Source organism: Falco cherrug, chromosome 5 (assembly GCF_023634085.1).
Source record: "Falco cherrug isolate bFalChe1 chromosome 5, bFalChe1.pri, whole genome shotgun sequence".
Classification (NCBI taxonomy): domain Eukaryota; kingdom Metazoa; phylum Chordata; class Aves; order Falconiformes; family Falconidae; genus Falco; species Falco cherrug.
The window spans coordinates 47,822,833-47,842,118 of record NC_073701.1 but is presented as its reverse complement, the minus strand read 5'-3'; the positions used below and the strand labels follow the sequence as shown (position 1 = coordinate 47,842,118).

At 38.1% G+C, this 19,286-nt stretch overlaps 1 protein-coding gene across 3 annotated transcripts in view; it reads left to right on the top strand.

Annotated features, from left to right (window-relative positions):
* Positions 1 to 18,898, top strand: part of ZNF277 (zinc finger protein 277) — a 54,841-nt gene extending 35,943 nt beyond the window's left edge. For all 3 annotated transcript variants that reach the window (XM_055710585.1, XM_055710586.1, XM_027812338.2), the window contains 8 exons: positions 1,720 to 1,811; positions 3,222 to 3,332; positions 6,397 to 6,529; positions 13,632 to 13,699; positions 14,976 to 15,072; positions 15,625 to 15,667; positions 16,840 to 17,014; positions 18,548 to 18,898. In XM_055710585.1, the coding sequence (XP_055566560.1) occupies positions 1,720 to 1,811; positions 3,222 to 3,332; positions 6,397 to 6,529; positions 13,632 to 13,699; positions 14,976 to 15,072; positions 15,625 to 15,667; positions 16,840 to 17,014; positions 18,548 to 18,740 (912 nt within the window). In that variant the 3' untranslated portion in view covers positions 18,741 to 18,898. The remainder of the gene's footprint in view (positions 1 to 1,719; positions 1,812 to 3,221; positions 3,333 to 6,396; positions 6,530 to 13,631; positions 13,700 to 14,975; positions 15,073 to 15,624; positions 15,668 to 16,839; positions 17,015 to 18,547) is intronic.
* The last annotated feature ends 388 nt before the right edge of the window (positions 18,899 to 19,286 follow it).

Sequence of the window (19,286 nt, the reverse complement as noted above, 5' to 3'; positions counted from 1 at the left end):
CCGTGTGGAGCAGGCAGATATCCTTACTTAATTGCATCTCTGCTAAAGGGCTCTCACAAAATGTGTTATGCTCCATTATCTCTTTACAGAGTCATTCCTGAAAAATAGGAATCCATATTTCTGTCAGTCTGTGTTTTGCATAACGCAGCAGGACGTGAGTGGATATGGTCTAAAATTTGAGTAGATGCTGCAGAGCATAATTTCAACATAAAGTACACATGCTGTAGTATAAAAACAAACAAAAAAGCCCCAGGATCTGCATTTTCAGGGTAACAGACTCTTAGCTGATGTGCAATGGCTACAGCTCCCAAATGGTGTGGTTAAATACCGTCCCTAGGATGGGCTGTGGCACGGCGCGCTGCCCCCCACAGCAGCCCCTGGCCCTAGGCCCAGGTAATGCAGCTGTGGCATGCTGTGCTTGTGGAAGAGAAACCAACACATTTATATGCCCAATATCAGCCTCCTGGCATCTCTCAGTGGGCAGCAGGATGTGGCATGGTGGGCCCACACCAGCCCATCCGTGCTGCAGGACACGCTTGAGCCTGTAGTGACAATAGCTGAAGCCTTCCTCCCCTCCCTGGGGTTTGGGAGGTGCAGTCATTTTTTCCTTTCTTTTTTCTCCTTCTGGGTTTTTTTCTTTCATTTTTTCTTTTCTTTCTACCTTCTGTGGAGCATGTTCAACAGATATAGCTGAGTGTGAATTCAGGTATAGACTATGGGCAAATTTGGGCTTTAATCCACACAGAAGAGTTAACTAAAGAGGTAGGTGAGAAACACAAAGCTCCACCATTGCAGGTTCCAAGGAGATAAAGAGATCAAGAAATTCTTCAAGAAATTCAGTCAGGATCCCGAATGTCAGAAAGCAGGCATTGGCACCTCTACGTTACACAGAAAATAAATCCTTTACCAGTTACCAGTACTCCAAACGCAAGTGTAAGACAGTGTACTGCTGCGCTGAAAATATGCTGGTTTAATCCAAACACCAATTCTCCCATGTCTCGGATCATTACAGCCTTTGCATCTGAAGTGCATAGTAACTCCACAGTATAACTACACTGCTGCTGTTACAGCACCAGAGAAAATCGCCTGCTGTGGGATTTTGTTGTTGTTAGGAAAATGGTGTCAGGCGTTGTAAAGTGCCTAGCCTAGCCTGTTGCTCTACGTTAAACAGGGCCAGCAATGAAGGCAATCAGCTTCTCCTTTTCTCTGGGTTTAGTATGTGCCATAGCGCCTTGCAGAAACTGCCAGGGCTTTTGTCATCGGTCCCGTATTATGAAGTTGTCCTCTGGGTTGCCTGCAGTTAGCCGTGTAAAATTGAGTTTATCGTTCCACTGGGCATTATGTGGTTACCCATAAACTTGCACACTAATACCAGAGGTAAATCTGAACCATAAGTAGAAACAATAAGCTGATATGTTATATATAGAATAATTTAAATAGCTACATAAAATCTCATTGTGGATTGTATTTCTTTCCATGCATCTTGTATAATGTTAGGAGAATTTTACTGGAATTTGACTGGAGCACATACTACCTTTGAAAAAACTTGCAATTTTTCTAAGAACCCACCCTCAAAAAATACTAACACCTGGTTTGTGTCAGCAGCACATTTAAATTTATATGTTCGTTGTTACCAGTAAGGACAGAGGTATAATAAGCTTATGTGGTGGAATGATTCTTGTTTTTCATCTGAATAACTGTATCTGTTTCTTTTCATAGAGAGAAGTTCTAGAACAGCAACAGCGAGAGAGATATGACACAAGTTTTCATAGTATGTGTATGTTCTGCGATCAAGAATTCACAGGAAACAGGTTTGTTTCTTGACCTGTTTGCTTTTGGTTTATTTTTTTCATATCTTTCATCTTTGTTCTTTCATATCATCATCTTTGTTTATGGTTTTAATGTCATTGAACCAGTTCCTAATGGTAGGACTCAGAAGATAGAAATAAGTCTAAGGTACAGTTTAAGTATTTCAACTGCAATGCCATTTTAAACAGACCTGTCCTACTTCTCAATCCTTTATTTATTCCAATACAACTTCTTATACTACACAGTAAGCTGGAGTTGGGAACTGACCCGTTTTAAAGAGAGAGAGAGTTTTTCAGCAGTTGTATTAGTGGCAAGGAGAGCTGTTTAAGCCAGTGTGGCTGTTAAAAAATATTTCTATTCAGTTACATATTTTCCTATTTAAAACTCACCAAACCAGTGTGAATTTGAATATCAAATGAAAAAGAGGAGAGGAAAATTAAAGAATGGAGTGCTTTGCAGCATCAGTCAAGTGCGAGGAATTGCATTTAAGTGCTTGCTCCAAAGAAACTTTGTTTATACACAGTAAGTGAGTTTCATCTGGAGAGACTGAGTCTTATCCCTGAATGTCTGTTTGCATGGATAGTTCTGGTGCTCTAGATAGGTAGAAGAACCCAGGGTCATGTGTCTCCAGGTCATCCCAATGCTGTGCGAGTGCCCTTTCTCTTTACTGCCTAGTACAGTGAAGCTCACATCATTCAGCCCCCAAAAACTTCATCCTCTGCTTACTTTTGGGTCTGACAGGTAGAATACATTGTTTGAAAATCACGCCTGAAGTGTGATGAAAGCAAGGCTTAGCAGTGTCAACACCTGCATATTATCTCTAGTCCGCAAAAGCAGAAGCTGAGGCATATAGAGGTGTTGGCTACCTAAGGAATTAACCAGTATATCTCTATTAGAAAAACATCTTATTTGAATATCCATTTTGTTTGTCTATGTGTACTTTTGAGTGCTGCTTGTGTTGCTATTGCCATGTGAAGCAATATTGATGTAAAAGTGTATCACATCCAAGTATTTCTGCTTTGCTAACCAGCATAGAAAAAACTGCCAAATGACTTTTTAAAATGTTTCTCAAGATGATTGTTTGAAACATGTGATTTGCTTATTCAAGTTAATAAATGAACTTTGCTAACAGTGAGGATCAAAATAAACTATATTGTAATTTTTGTTTAAAATTGTATGTCATGCATGCGGATTAAGCAGTTGAAATGTTACTGAATATTCAGCAGAGCTGAAATTGAAAACTTCCTATAAAGTTGCATTCTTTCTTTCTAGCAGTGGAGCAACACTATTATTTTTTATTTAATGTTGGCTTTTATGCATTTTTAGAGCAGTTGGTGTACTTCAAGTCACCAATTGAGTAATTCTTATATGTATCCAAAATATGTAATGTTCTTTTTGAATGTGTTTTGTAGATCTGTCCTTCTCAATCATATGGCAAGAGAGCATGCTTTTAACATTGGGCTGCCAGATAACATTGTGAATTGTTATGAATTTTTGGCTGTGTTACAGGGGAAGCTTGACAAGTAAGTAGGTTTTTGTTTTAATCGACTTAGATCATATTTCTTTTAACCTTGGAAATAAGTTGGTTAAAATTAATTCAACATTCATGGTTAGTTAAGAAGAAACAAAGAGTCAATGTAAATTTATTGTGAGTGCTCTTAGAAGGCTTTTCTTGACTTACTGAAAGGAGATTCATAACAATTTGCATGAATTTGCTGGAAAACTGGAGTCACATGCAGTGCTTCAGTTCTTATGCATGGCATGGTTTCCGTTGACTTCAATGACAACACTTCCCTTTTTCTCATAACAGTTAGAATTAATATTCTTCTTTCTCATCATAACAATCTTTTTGCTAAACATCTCTTTAATCACTGATTACAAAGTTCTTATGCCAATCTTTGTTTGTCCCTGTATATCAATAGCATGGGATGTTTGGTGTCTCCCTTCTCTACCACTTACAGAGTACATCCCAGAGTAGAAAGGGAAAGCCAATGTATATGCTGCCTCAGAAACACATAAACCTGAGATGACTGAAGAAGTTAAAAAGGGAATTTGGGAGAAGAAATTGGGTAGCAAAGAGCAGGAAACTCTTCACTTTGAGATTTCTTTGCAAGTATCTAAGTGCCCTTTATGGGTTTTTTAAATGGGACAATTTGAAGTATGCTGCAAATATAAATTGGGCTCTAACAGAAAATTAACTTAAGAGCAAAACTGTGGCTTTAACAAGTTTATTAGATTTTAGTACAATCTAGTAATAAAAAACTGTGGGAGTAATTTGCCTAAATCTTAGGCTTAGTTATGAAAAGCCACAGAACTCTGGGCTTTGTGAAAATTGTGGTATGGAAATTAGATTAAATATTCTTTCAAGTAAATTTAGGATCCATTGGTTTGTACATCTAAGGCAGGGGAGCAGGGAAGAGATTCAAAAGACACAAAAGGCAACAGCGCTCTCTAATTTAGTCTTTGTCCTGGCAAAGAATGTGCAGTCACAATAAATACATGTTAACTTTTTCCAAAAATGAAGATGTATTAAGAATGCCTTTTATGTTATCATTGGTGTTGCCTAGTGCACTGAGTTACCATCCTCACTGATAAATTGTAGCTTTACAATTTACAAGTAGGACCTGAGGCTTTCATTTAGATGGAGGTTTCACAGAGCCAGTCCTCTCTGTCATTAATACGCATGCTGAAATTGCTTCTGAAGTAGTGAAAGGCCACTCCTCTTACTGCTAAGAACAGACTAAGTAGATATGCTAGTAGAAAAGTACCCGAAAGTATTATTAAGAGGAGAAAAATCTTGCTTCAGTCAAATAGCGTGACTGTTGTGTATGGTGAGGGAAAGCATTACGTGCTCTCCCTGGGAATGCTTTTCAGAAGTAGACCAAACACTTTGTTGTTAGCAGGTGGAGCAAAGCAGATATTAAAATTCATAGACATATTCTGCCATCGGACCTATCATTCACCAGCAGGGCAGTATTCAGATTTTGAGGCTGCAAGCACAAGGAGAATTCAAAACTTCCTTAATAGTAAGCTTAAATATTACAGCAGTTCTTGGAAATCAAAAAACTACTGAGAATCTTGCTCCACACACAAGAGCTAAGGGGAATCTGGATGCACCTTTGCTGAAGGAGTATGAGGGTTTACAGGGTGTAGTACAGACCTTGTAGGTATAATATTAATCTTTTTTATGGGGTCAGACGCTTGAATAAGAAAATAATTTTCTTCTTCAACATCTGTATCTTAAACCCCTGGGAAAGGGATGACCTAGACACTGCTAAAATTCCTTCTGACTGTACAATCAGGCATGTTTCCATTTGTAAGTAAAGGAAAAAAAAAGCTATAATTTTAATTCAAAACCACTGCATTTTTTTTTATATCCCTGGGGTTTATGTCTTAAAGTGTGGTTGTTTATACCTCCCATCAAATCATTCTTCCTGCTCACCAACACCTCCAATACAAAGATAATAATGCCACAGTTACAAAGTTTTTATTTCATGAGAAATTACTTTCTAGGGGGTTTCCCCACTGCCCCCCCACCCCTGTGGAGATAATTTTTTCAAACAGCCCAAGAAACTGTCTACATGTTGGTAAGATATCTAAGCCATCACTTAGAAGAAAAATATTTTAACACCTTGGCTAACTAGAGGGTCAAGACCTGCATCCATTAAACAAGGATGTTCCTGTAAGCTCCGGGCTCAGCTACCTCTCTGCCAGAAAAAAATGACCATCATCTATTTCAGGGAGAATTGTCTATTTAGGCTGAAATGCAGATTGCTGTCCTCATAGGCAGTCTGAGTCAAGAGACTTCATTTAATGCTTTATAAGCTCAACTTTCAGGTGTCAGCTGAAACTTTAGTGGAGAGAACAATTATTTTGTAGTACTTGTAACAGAGAATTTAAGACAGCGAGTATACTCAAGTAATGTGTATATATATAAGCACGTCTAGGTATATATGTATGTACATATATGTATGTATGTATATACATAAATGTGAAAAAAATTAATATATATACACACACGTGTACATATGAATTTGTTTAATAAATTTTATTTCTCAGGATTTCAAAACCCATCGATCACCCTGGAAAACTTTCATTTAACCTCACTGTTGAGCTAGAAGTATAAAACTTTCAGTTTAGCTATTTTAAATTCTTTTTTAAGATATTTAGCACATTGAGAGTTCAGGGAGTTTCAGTCTAAATTACAAAGAAACAGTTACTGGTGGATTACATGCCAGTATAAGTGCATGCTGAGTTAAGAGTTCACGTTGACCTTCCCATGGCCTGGTAGGTCAATTTTGGGCAATCAGACTTCTCTCCCACTTTGCATGTGGGGTGAACAGTAAACTTTTTTATTACCTGTATTTTCATTTTATGTCATTTTTTTCATCTCTGTGTTTGATTGACTCTACCGTGATCTAAGATTATCTTGGACTTTTTTTTTTTTAACTAAACTGTATTTCTCATTTAACTTGCTCTCACATGCTTGGGATTAATCTTAACTGTCTGTATCTCCAGCTTATTTAAGGAAATTACCTGTTACTATTTTCATTTTAATATGTCGCCCTGTTTATCTTTCTATCTTAGTTTGCAGTGTTTATACTGTGAAAAAGTCTTCAGAGACAAAAACACGCTTAAAGATCACATGAGAAAGAAGCAGCATCGCAGAATCAATGCCAAAAACAAAGAATATGACAAATTTTATGTCATTAATTACTTGGTAAGTGGTTCCATGAATAACTAGTGAATTGACTAAAGAGATACAGACAATGTCTTGTTGAAAGTGAGTAATTCCAAACCAGCAATTAGTACAAAGGTCAAAAATCAAGTGAAGGACTCTTAAGAAATATGTTCATTTGTGGTCTGATATTCTGAATAATTTTTAAACTAAGGAATAGTAAATATTTGTTGTTGAGAATTGATTTTGAGAGATGCAAGAATGTAGCTTGAAGAGATACTAATCATCATGTCATTAGTGCTCAGTCTCTGCTTTAATAACCAGAAGGGAAAATGAGATAAAGTAACAGTAAATGGAGGTCTAACTTGAATGCTATTTGCTTTGAGCTTGTTTTCTACAAACCTTAAGCTGGAAGTGCTCTTCAGAGTATAAATTAAATGCGAAGAGGGGGGAAATGAAAATTACATAGATGAAAGAAAAAGTGTTTGGTTTTGCCCTCCAGGTAGGTGTATGTTGCTAAGTATTAATATTTTTTATCTCATACCTTTGAGAGTGTGTATGCATGTGTGTGGAACAGATTTTCACTTACTGTCTTCAACTTACGAATGTAGGACGTGCTTCAAAAGCTGCTACATTCTGTCCCAGAAATAACTATATTTCACCTGAACTAGTCTTTGTGCCTTCTATATGTGTTAATACCCAGGTTATAAATAAGCATCCCTGGCTGTTTTACTTACTGTTTCCCTTTGATTTCTCTCCCTAGGTTTTACTCTAATGGTAAGATCAAAAAGTTGTACATTTAATGCTCTGCCAAATCCCTTCTACCCAAGATGGAATGAATTCTCTCTGTTATCCTGTATACTTTCCTTCCAAAAATCAGTGATCTGAGACCTATATTCTCTTTTATAGATACTCAGATATCACTGCTTTAAAAACTGACCTGTACTTGCTGCACAGTGGAGAACAAGTTAAGTACTGCAGGGTAGATGTTCTCAGCTCCACAACAGAATTGAGCATTCTCTTCTTCCTTGCAAGTTAACAGACTTGAATTTAATGTTGTAGTTGTTTTAAGTGTTTTTAATAGTGTGTTCTTCTCTGCTAGTCTTGGAGATAATCTTGTTTTCAGAACTTGGCATCCTCTTTAAATTACCTTCTGTCTCTAATTTGCATTCATTGTTCAGATTTTAATCTGTCCCAGCTTTGATCAGGAAATTGAGTTAGATGACTGCCCAGAAGCATGTGATACTCCTTCAGAAACCTGAGATACATGCAGGGAGTTCATAACATCAGTGCAGCCACAGTGGCTGTGTCATGTTAATAAGCAGAATATGCCAAAGTAAATATATCAGCAAGACTAATATTCATATACCTAACCTCTTTTCCCACTCTCTCCAGTGTCTCCAAAACTGGTGGCTTTGTCCACACTGACTAGTGAGAATGGTCTGTGGCCTGTGTGCTTCCCAAACAACATCCAGGCATTGTCTGGGTAGTGCAGAACATGCAAACTTTCACACAGTATGGGCAATCACAGGACAGTGCTCAAGTCAGGGACTTGGGCATCTCTAGACATCGCCAGTATTCTGGGCACAACGTTGCAGAGTAACTTCTTCTGCCAGCCTGAACCAATTCAGGTATTGATCAATTAGCAGTATCATTTAAGAGGTGTATTTTTCAGGTCCTTGCTGTTACAGAGTTTGGTAAATACCATTCAAGTAACATATGCCAAACCACCAAAAAGTTTAAAACTGGGCAGGAGGTCTACATGTGCAAAGTTTGTACCAGCATGCTGCCAGTGCTGCTTCTGGGACATACTGTGAATGATCACAGTTCTTTGTCTGGCTTTATGTGCTCTGCTACAGGCATATTTTCTTTCTACACATTTTCAGTTGTCTTTCACCACATTCCACTCAGTGGACTGTTTCTACTGTCTTTCTGACCCTTCAAACTGTAGCCATATCAGAATTGCTGACTTTTCTTCTTTTAAAGAAAGGATTGGGGGGGAATAAAAGATTAATAACAGACTAAAACTTCTGTCTTAAACACTTATGAAATACTTCACTATAAAATGTGCATTTGCACACTAATGTTGCATGAGATTATATTTTCATTAACATGAAATTTTTAGGCTATTTCCTACATAGTAGAGTGTTTGCTTTCCAAGTAGCCTTTGAAAAACCCTTTATTTTTGCACAAAGGAGAAAAAGATTAAAAGGAAGAACTTTATAATTTGATCGCTGGAGGTTCAGTAGATTGGTCCTTACATGTAAGGAGAAATTACATTGTTATTCTCTACTGCACATATGTAGTTTACAGTAGATTATATTAATGTGATAGGATGCTTATTTTTCAAGCTGAGTCTATATTCCGTGAATTCTAGACGCTATGCAAGGTCTGCTCTCTGTAATGACTTGTAGTGATTTTAGATCCCCTCTCCTAGCATCTTACAAGTTACTAGAGGTGTTTTTTATAATGTGTACTGTCAGTCTACTTCTCAATGAGTCTTAAAGATCTGTGCTTCACATTGCTCTAAATGTTCAGGGGAATTATATGATGTCACAGACATAGATTATGTATCTTTTCTGAAATGACAGAATTTACTACTTGATTCACTTTGACCTAAAGATGTAGGCATACAATTTATCTATTTTTTGTGTGTTTCCACAGAAGAGTTTGAATTTTGAGAGTGTAACAAAGATCTTTCTATATGCCAGTTTGATCAAGTTTGTTTTCATCATAAAAAGACTAAGACTAAGTAGGTCTCTAATGATAAGCATCAATATTATCACAGTCTTACACACTTTACTTTTAGGATGTGCACCATAAAGCTTTTCTATCAGCAGCTGGATCTTACACTATTTAAATGGATAGTTCTTTATTACAACCATTTTACAGACATTACTGTCCTTTTCTTATATTTTTCTATAACATATTATATTTACCAAGCACTGTGTAAAATAGTCTTATAAAACTGGAACTGGTGGTTTCCTTCATTTTGTGCCTTTTGTACTGAGAGGTTTTAAGAGCTTTTTGTTCAGATGTCCTGAGAATGTCTGCTGAATTGCCTCATGATCTTCTGGCCAGTTCTTACTTGTGTTTTTAAGCTGATGGCAGAGATCCCATTGATTTCATTTAGAGCAGTAGGCTTGCCTGTCTTCTTCCTTTCCCTCCTTTCTGCCTTTGTCTTCACTTGTGTTTTTAGTACAGTTGTAAGAATCTGTTTTGGTAACGTAATTTACATTTTATGTATGTGTGTTAGTAATTCCCTTTCCTAAATTTTGAATTTGGCATATTACAAATAAGTGCAAATTACTTCATAAGTAGTTTGGTATTCTGAGACTTTATATGACTTCTGTCATGACCTGCAAGCTGCTTTGATTTGTCTACCCCCATATCATTGATTTCTGTTGTTCTGTTGCTCACAGGTTAGTGTTAAGATCACATGTGATCTTTAGTAAGAGTGGAAGCTTTTTTTTTTTGTCACGTGTGTGATAGATTTCTTTCACAAACAAGTATCAAAATTTATTATTAAACAGTTACATTAAATTAAAGTGGGAGTTTTGCAATAATGCAGATTACTTGAAAGGCAGTGGGGTCTCTTCCCTAGTGGATTTGGAGGTCTTTTTTCGGTATTGTGTAAGCATGGAAGATTATAGCAATCCTGTTTGGAAGAGCTTGAAGTATAAGTTTAAAGAGACCAACTGATAGTAGAGGTTGAAGAACTGAGCCACAATGTATCCAAGATATATAGGTAGGCCACCTTATTTTTCTTTTTTCCAAAAACACTTCTAACCTGGTTTGCTCATTTCTGTGCCTGCGGTAGCCTGTGGCCTCATGACTCACTTTGCACAAAGAGCCAGTTAAAATGGGGAGGGAAGAACCTGTAGTCCATGGTGCCTGCTGGAGGCCCTAGAAGAACAGAAGGCAGTATTAAAACTCTCTTATCCCAGCCCAAGGAACAGAGGCAGGCCGAGACTGACAGGGCCTTTCCTTCTATGTTCACCTGATTGTTACCAGCAGCACTTCATATAGAGTATCCTTCCTAGGAAGCACAGATGTTTATTTTGAAATTGACTAATGGCATATATCTGTAGTAATGTAACATCACTATAATGAATGCACTTATGACTAAGCTAGACAGCTGAAAAATGGCACCTATTACTTACTAGAAAACTTGCTTCATAAAGCCTTTACTTTTCTTCAAAGATAGAAAGATGTTTTCTCCTTATTGGCAAGCCCTATCAGGGGTCCTCAAACTTTTTAACCAGGGGGCCGGCGTGCGGATGCAGTGGCAGGCAGTCACCTGCGGCTGCTTGGTTTCCCCCCCAACCCCCGGTGGGGGTGTCTGTAAATACCGGGGGCCGGATTGAGGACCCTGGGGGGCCGTATCTGGCCCGTGGGCCGTAGTTTGAGGACCCCTGCCCTAAGTCATCTTTATTATCTGTTGGGGGCAGGAGAAGAATGTTTTGTTATGGGGGTTACTATTTGTAAATAACCTGTTTTGACTTACACATATTTTGTAAAATACTAAAGGGAAGCCCTTTATCCCCCACGTGGAGGAATACGTCATATTAAAATTCATCCAATGTCAATTAGCTAACGTTGGGATAAGACCATCTCTTCTATGTGATAAAGCATCTTGTGTTTTGCAGCAATATAAAATGATTTGGATGATCACAGTAAGGCAGGTGAGAAGAAGGGCGAGAGGAAATTTGTAGAGGAAAACAGCATCTGTTTGGAGTTTTTGAGCTCCACAGGCCTGGAACTCTGTTTGCATCTAGTTCAGTAACCGCTCTTTTGGGAAAACTGCTTGAGATACCAGCTGCCGTTTCTAGTTTTTCCCATCTCCACACTTCTACCCAAGTTGGGGTATGTTGCCTCAGGGCAGCACATAGAACTTCTTCCTGTAGAACCTTTAAAACTGCGCTCAAGTTGAGAAGGTAAATTGGTGGTGGGGCAATTAATCTCTGTGCATTTGAACTTCATTTTGGAAGAGGAAATAATCAAACCACACTCATTTGCATGCTTTCCTCACTTTTCTAGACGATCATCTTCTCTGTGAGGTACACAGCAAGTATTTAAAAAAGAAGTTGGTTTTCCTTGGATATATAGCAAGGCCTGCAGGTTTTTTAATTATGTATTTTCTACTGTTTGAACTATTAACAACGTCAAATCTAGTTTTTTCTCTGGTTTTGTTAAGAATTTCTTGGGAATCTCTAGAGATGATTGCTGGGAGCTCTTGCATCTTGTGTGAAAAGAGCAAGGGAAGCTGAATACTTAACCCTTGGGCACCCTTGGTCCCAGATGCCATCAAGCTGTAGAACTGAAGAAATGTCTTTAAAAAAAGAAAGCATAAAAAAATTTGAAAGAGCTTCAAGAATGTTTTGAAGAACTCTTTCCCACCCAGTTGGTCAGCTTCAGTCTCTTGGCACTTCGATCACAGCGTCCCTAGTTATCCATTCACTGTGTAATTTTCCAGTGATACAAGACCTGGTTAGCTTTTTCTTTTCCTTTTTTGTTCCCCCTCTGAATATAAATAGATGAGGGAAATGGAGACATCTTGCAAGATCCTTCTCTGCTTTCTCCACAGAAACACCATAAAGAAACAGCAACAGTAACAAAGCTTGTGAGTAGTTTTTCCCTTCCACCTTTAATTGAAAGGTGAAGCTTAATATTGGCTGCGGTTTTGAGCATACTCTTTTGCACACATATACTTCAACCTGGTAAGGGGAAAAATTGTGAGCTAGATGGAATCATCCTCATTTTGCAGTGGTTGTGAGCTGCTAACCGCTCATTAAGGTGTTAACATTAGCAGCCATAGGAAACTAGTGTGCAGCTGGGAGAACATGTGGTGAGAGGTGTTAATGGCTTCATGTTATCTCACAGTAATGGTGACATTAATGAGTCTCTGCTGTAACTCAGAGAGTTTACACACTACCATGTAGCATCACTGAATTAATCGCTGAATTTTCATTCTGTAATATATGACGATGACATTATGTTTAGAGCTGTCTAGAGACATTTGTTTATCATTTACAGTAACAGATTTTAAAATTCTCATTAAATTGTTAAATGATGGATATCTTTTCCTTCTTTTACCAAACAACTATAAAGGCAATAATAAGACTTGTAAGTAAGGATGTTATTAAATATATTAGAGGGAATATTTGAATGAAGTAAATGAAAGAATGATCTTTTTATTAGCTCCCCTTTTTTAAATGGAGACAAGATTATCAACTATGATCTTTGTGAATCCTTCACAGCCATCAAAAGTATGAATTCAAAAATATGATTTTGATTACAAGTTAGTTTTTGCAGGTTTATTTTTAAAGGCAAGAAGAATCAGAGGAAAGAAAAACACCAGCTAAAGATCACTCCTGGTATTTCAGTAGAGTGCTTTTTATTGCCTGTTATTTATATTGCAGTCATGCTGAGAGTGCTTGCCATTGTGCTGAATGCTGCACAAACGTATTGTTATATGCTTAGTGCTGAAGGTCTTTAAGATATAAACAACACAAAAAATAAAAGGAAGAACAGAACACCATGACTAAATGTGCTTACATTCACATCTGAGAAAAGCATGGAAGAGAAACCGGAGTCTATCTTGGAGATCTATGCCCTGGCTCATGCTGCCTTCTGGAGTACTCTAGCTAAGTTTACACCGTGCATTTTTACTGACATAACCTTGTACAAGGTATGAGCACTGACCGGTGTAACTATGCCAATTTAAGTCTCAGGTGTGATAGCTGCATTGTTTAAGCAGCGTATGCTGCATGAAGAGCAAGGTAAGCATTTTTGATTGAGCAAGTGTGATTGCAAACTAGAGACAGTGATAACATACCCACCTTGGGAACATCTTGGTAGTGTTGCAGCGCTCTTAGTTTTACACAGAGCTTGGATGGTTTTCTTGAAAGCTCCAAATCATCTTCTTCCCAAACACAGGGTGGGGAATGCCCCACTAAAGGACAAAACAAATTGTGATTTTAAAATTATTACTAAACCAGTGTTACATGATACCTTTAACTCAGAGAAATACCAAAGTGACCCAAAATAAGATGTTGATCATGACTTCTGAGATGTTCATTTAGTTGATATATAAAATGTGATGTGAATCAGGAAATATTTTTTTTTTCTTTTTTCTCCCCAGGAATTTGGAAAGTCCTGGGAGGAAGTGCAGTCAGAGGACGACCGGGAATTACTAGATAACCTAGAAGAGTAAGGATTGCTTATGTGCCCATTATAAACACTTGCAAGACCATTGTTATTGAAAGTAGTTACAGGGAAGATGCTATGCATAGTTAGTACACAGTTAAAATACATTTGAGCCAATAAAATCAAATTGTTCTCATTAAAGACACTTCACAACAAGAGCTGCAAATTTCATAACCAGAAGCCTATTTTTCATTTGCGTAGAGCTTAAACAAGAGCCTTCTGGATTTGTAATGATGTAGGCAAAATCGGTTATTTTTTACTATTGTACCAAAAAACAGTTGAACGGGTTTTGCTCACATTTAAAAATCAAGACTAAGCATCAGAAATGTCAGCATGAGAAAGGAATGTTATGCAGAAGTCTGATAAAAAGGTTGCAACTAGAGATTAAAACAGGATTTTGAAGGAAACTTGTCAGCAGTGCTGACTGAGGGCAAATCCACCTCTCCTCTGCATTCTTCTGTGGTCCTGGCCCTCAGATTACTACTGAGGTGACTTCCTTGGCTATAAAGAATTGAATCAGCAGAAAGTAATTTGTGGGTATCAGGGCCCCTGACCTTCCTGGTTCTGTCTGTGACTTGAACTTAATTTTACTTGATTATACCTGGTTGCAATAATATTTCTACTTCTCAGCAGTACTGGGATTTAAATGGACATGTTGGTGTGCATGCATTCTCTGTGTGCATGTCTAAATGTAGCATAAATCAGTGTCTCTTCCAGGAATAATAATATTTAATAAGTAAATAACACTTAGAGTGAACTCTGCCTGATGATTATGTCTTTGGCTGGCATATTGAACGATTAGAAAGGTAAAAAAGAATTTTAAAAGACCTTATAAAAATAAACACTGAATGCAATATTTGATGAGGCATGGTTTAGTGGTGGTCTTGGCAGTGCTAGGTTGACAGTTGAACTCATTGATATTAAAGGTCTTTTCCAAGCTAAATGATTTTATGATTTGCCAAACCAGTTAGAAACTGAAGTTAAGATCCTGTTTGTTAGTGCAGGCAAATTCAAGTAGGATTTACTACCTCTCTGCACAGGATTTACCCAAAAATAACTGCTCAGTTATTCTTGAATCTGTAATTTTTGTTAGACTGTAAACCAGGTTCAAATTGTGTATCCAATTATAAATCCACACTGTCTCTTCCACTCCTTTAAAGTATTCAGTTTCTCTGGATGTATTTCTAGTGCTGTGAATGCAGAATCTGAAGGGCCTTTTCACAAAATGTCTCTTCTCTTTTCCACATTTAAATGAATCTTTTTGACTCTTAATCATAAGAGACTGGTCTGACTGGGAAGAGCATCCTGTATGTGCAGTTTGCCTGTTCTGTGAACAACAAGCAGACACCACAGAAAAACTCTATCTTCACATGCAGGTAAGACTTGTTTCAAATAACAGTTCTTTCATCACTTTGGAATTAAAAAATAGAATTGTAGCATCTTTGTTAAGGTCAAATCAGCTGCTGCATTAGAATGCCCTCTTTAGCACAGAACTAAAGTGCTACATGCGTGTCCAGCATCTGTTCTCTAAAACAGAGAGAGGAGTCAAGTTTTACATTGAGAGTATGACTAGCTATTACTTGCGAGTGTACAGATTGATACAGACAATAAAGAGGTAGCATCTTTAATATTATAGTGGCTCAATGATTTAATACACCATTTAATAATAACCATTTAATATAGCAGCTTGATGATTTAATAACCATTAAACTTAACATCTGCGTTTTAGTTTTAATAAACTATTTAGCAGGAGCATTGCAGTTTAACACAATACAAAAGTCTGACAAAACAAAACTTTTGGGGGTTTGTTTCATGTATTAGTGTTTGCATATGTCTGTGTCAGTCTATGAAAAGCTGAGCCTTTTTGACTTGGAGTAATAGAAATAGTGGAAATAAGGTATTTTTTTCTTTCCTTTTTTTCCCTTCAGAAATCACATGGATTTGACTTTCCTAAAATAAAGTCAGAGCATGGTGAGTAAGAGGTGCTGTAACTGTCAGCATTTGCCAGTAGTGTGGGGAAAACCACATCACAAGAACAGTGGAAAACAACTTTATCAATCTGATTTTTGCTTGGACATTTATATTTTCTGTTATGGAAACTGTTTCTGCCAGCTTAAAAAGAAAGCCAAGAACACTTCATTTTTCTGGAACTGTTGTAAGTGCCAATGATGTGTGCCATTTTCTTTAAAAACATCGGATTCTTTTGCAGACCCACTTTATGAGTCCCAGGTCTGGCTGCTGGAGCCCTGAAAATATTGTGATTATGACTAGTTTTACTACTACTATTATGCCGGTTAATACTTGTTTGCAGGTTAGAATATTTTTTTTGTTTGCTAATTTTTATTCGGGCAATGTTTGCTTTCTGCTGTAGAATAGAGTCATTGAGGTTGGCAAAGACCTTCAAGATCAAGTTCAACTGTAAACCTAATACTGCTAAGTTCACCACACCACTAGATCGTATCTCTAAGCACCACATCTACACATCTTTTAAATACTCCAGGGATGGTGACTCAACCACTTCTGAGGCAGCCTGTTCCAATGCTTGACAACCCTTTCAGTAAAGAAACTTTTCTTAAACCTCAGCAACACCTCCATGCTAGATGAACCATTGTCCTCGTTATTGTTTGGTTCCACTTGCAGATCCCCATACTTATTATGCAAGGGGGCCTGGGAAGGTGTGATAGTCGCAGGGGAGATGCTCCTGCTGTGCTGGGCAGGGGCTTGTCACTATTGCATCCTATCCCTTAAGTCATCATGTTCAGCCAGACAGAGAAAGGATAGGAAATCCTCCGTATCATGTGTCCTGTCTGCCTGTTAGGCCTGTCTCAGGGAAGATGTGATTCCAGTAGTATGTCTCTCTCGCACTCCGTGATACTCCTCAGCCTACTCACCTCCTCCAGGAGCCCTGCCATTAAGCAGAGAGGTTTAGACTGAGAGGAAGCAAAGTGCAAATTTTACATTGAAAGAAGGACTAGCTCCCCTGCAGCTGGGAAAAAGCATTTGTTCAGTTAATTTGCTGTTACAGCATTCAGGCAGTGCTGGTCTTCAGGAAAATTTTATCAATCTTTATGCTTAATCCAAGAAAGCATTTGTAAATTAAGTCTTATGTTTCCCAAGTGCTTGTTTGCTACCATCTCTCCCAGGTCTGAACTTCTATCGGCAAGTAAAGCTAGTGAATTTCATCAGAAGAGAAATCCATCATTGTCGTTGTTACAACTGCCAGGAGAAATTTCAGTCTAAAGAAGGATTGATAAGTCACATGGAAGAGACCAAGCACATTAGATTGCTGCCAGCCAGGTCTATGTGGGATCAACCACAGTGAGTGCAAACATGTTTCTTCCAGCATTTTATACTGTTACTTGATAATGTCTGTAAAACAGGTGAAAGTTCTGGGTTTTGCCAGTACAAAGGTACCCTGAGCTCCCCAGCTTTACTGGCTCAGATAAAATAAGTGGTCTGAAAACTATTCAGAATTAGAGATCTCAGTACTATCTGAAGCTAAAATGAACATGGGATACTGCTGTTCTGGTTGCATCCAGGATGCACTGTCTCTGTAGGTTTTGTCTGCACTGTCAAGTCAACATACTAGAGAAGTTTGCAAAATGGTCTTTTGCCTGTATTTGCGGTTGTGCAGTACACAGTGAAAGGCATACATGGTGCAGACCACGTTCCCTCCTCGTGGAACCAAGATTGAGTCTGTACACCAGTGACATCTTTAATGTCCCTGTTGTAGGCATGAAGTCTTCCAGCTGTTGGCTCTCCACACAGATGCAGTTTGTGCCTGGGATGGCCATCTAGCACATGTTTTGTTGCCAGTAAAGATATGCTGTGGACATATGGTTCTAGAACCAAATCAAACACCTTCTTTTGCTTGTCTAATATATGCATAATGTTTGCCTAACTTAAAGCATCAAAGCAAGTTGGTTGTTTACACTTAGTTTTCTCCACAGCAAATAAAGTGTAACATAACACTGGTTCAGATTGTAAGTAGGCTGAATAGGTCTGGGGGATGATGCTATAGCTCGTAGAACACAGGGAGTGTTCCAACTCAAACACCTCAGTTGAGCATTTGTTGTGGAACAAATCTAGATCTGCAGCCTCAGTTGTGACAACATACAGGTGAAGAAATAGAGGGAAGGACTTGTCTGTAGCCAAATCTTTTGTACAACTCTTCTAAGATGTACATGCCAGTTTGTCGCAGCACTATACAAACTAGCCAGCTGCAACAAGGCTGTTACTGCCCCATACCAGGTTAACTTCAATAAGTAGTTTCTGCACCTTGCCCCGGCATGGCCATCAATCCCCCACAAGGTTTCAAAAGCTCATCTACTGTCTGTGCTGTTTCTTCATCCTCTTCAGGCCAATCCACCCTGCTTCTTGCCTCTGCTGCATCCAGGGTCTTCCTTCTCCAGGCTCCTCTTCCAGCCAGCCTCTCCTCACCCAGGCCCTCTTCTGTCTCTTTCTCCTGGGACTGCTCCTTCATCCAGGGCACACGCTCTCTCCTCCCTCTGCTTCTTCCAGGTCTCTTCCTCCAGTGCTCCTCTTCCAGACCCCTTAGACCTATTTAACTACTTAGCAGGAACCAGCCACAGCTGCACATAATCCACATCAGCCAACCCACCGCCCCTGAAGCCAGCCCACAGCTGTATGTTATCAATGATAATTAACCTGCTTTCATTCCTCTGTAATTCCTCTACACCAGTTGATTTTTTTGGGTATGCTGCTCAGTGTCATTCTAGACAACCAGACTTTCTCATTTTTCCTTTTTAAAAATCAAATCTCATAAAATATGCTCAGCATGATTCAAACAAAATATGTGACTATCTAGTAATTATGCCTTGTTGCTTTCAGGTATTATTTTCCTACCTATGAAAATGATACACTCCTGTGTACGCTGTCGGACAGTGAAGATCTGATAACTGAAGATCAAAGTGAAGATGGCCCTGTTGTAAGTGAAGATATATCCAATCTAAAAGCTCTCAAACAGAGCAGTGTTTTAAACCAGCTCCTGTATAAAGAAGAAAAGAATCAGGAGAAATTTTGACCTTGAATTACAGTTGCTGACCTTTTAGTGTTTCTTCTGCAAGACAAAAAAATTTACATACTTTCACTAGTACCGGAATACAATTTAACTGATAGATGTTATCACTAGGCAAATATTATATATAAGTGAATGTTAAATAAAATGTAAGTGTAAACTTCTGTGGTTTGTCTTCCTTTTAATTTTAGCTTTTTTTTTTATATGCTGGATTTTCTGCTTGGCTCTCCAAAAACCTTTAGTATTATTTACAAATAGGATTTTTCACCATTTTTTAGGTTTTTGTGTATAAATCAGAATTGGAATTCTATTTTAAGGCCATCTTGTGAAAGGCACAAACAATTGAGACAATGTATCTTGATATATGAGCCAATGAGTGAATCTTCTATGTGTCATTGCTGTTAGAGAGCACACAGAAAAGAGCTTGAATTTAATTCTTGGTCTGTTACATGAAACAAATTTTGCTATTTTTAACCTTAGACCTTCTTCAAAGTGAAAACAGATATCTCTCTATTATTCAGCATCAGTATATAAGATATATGGTGCCTGTTC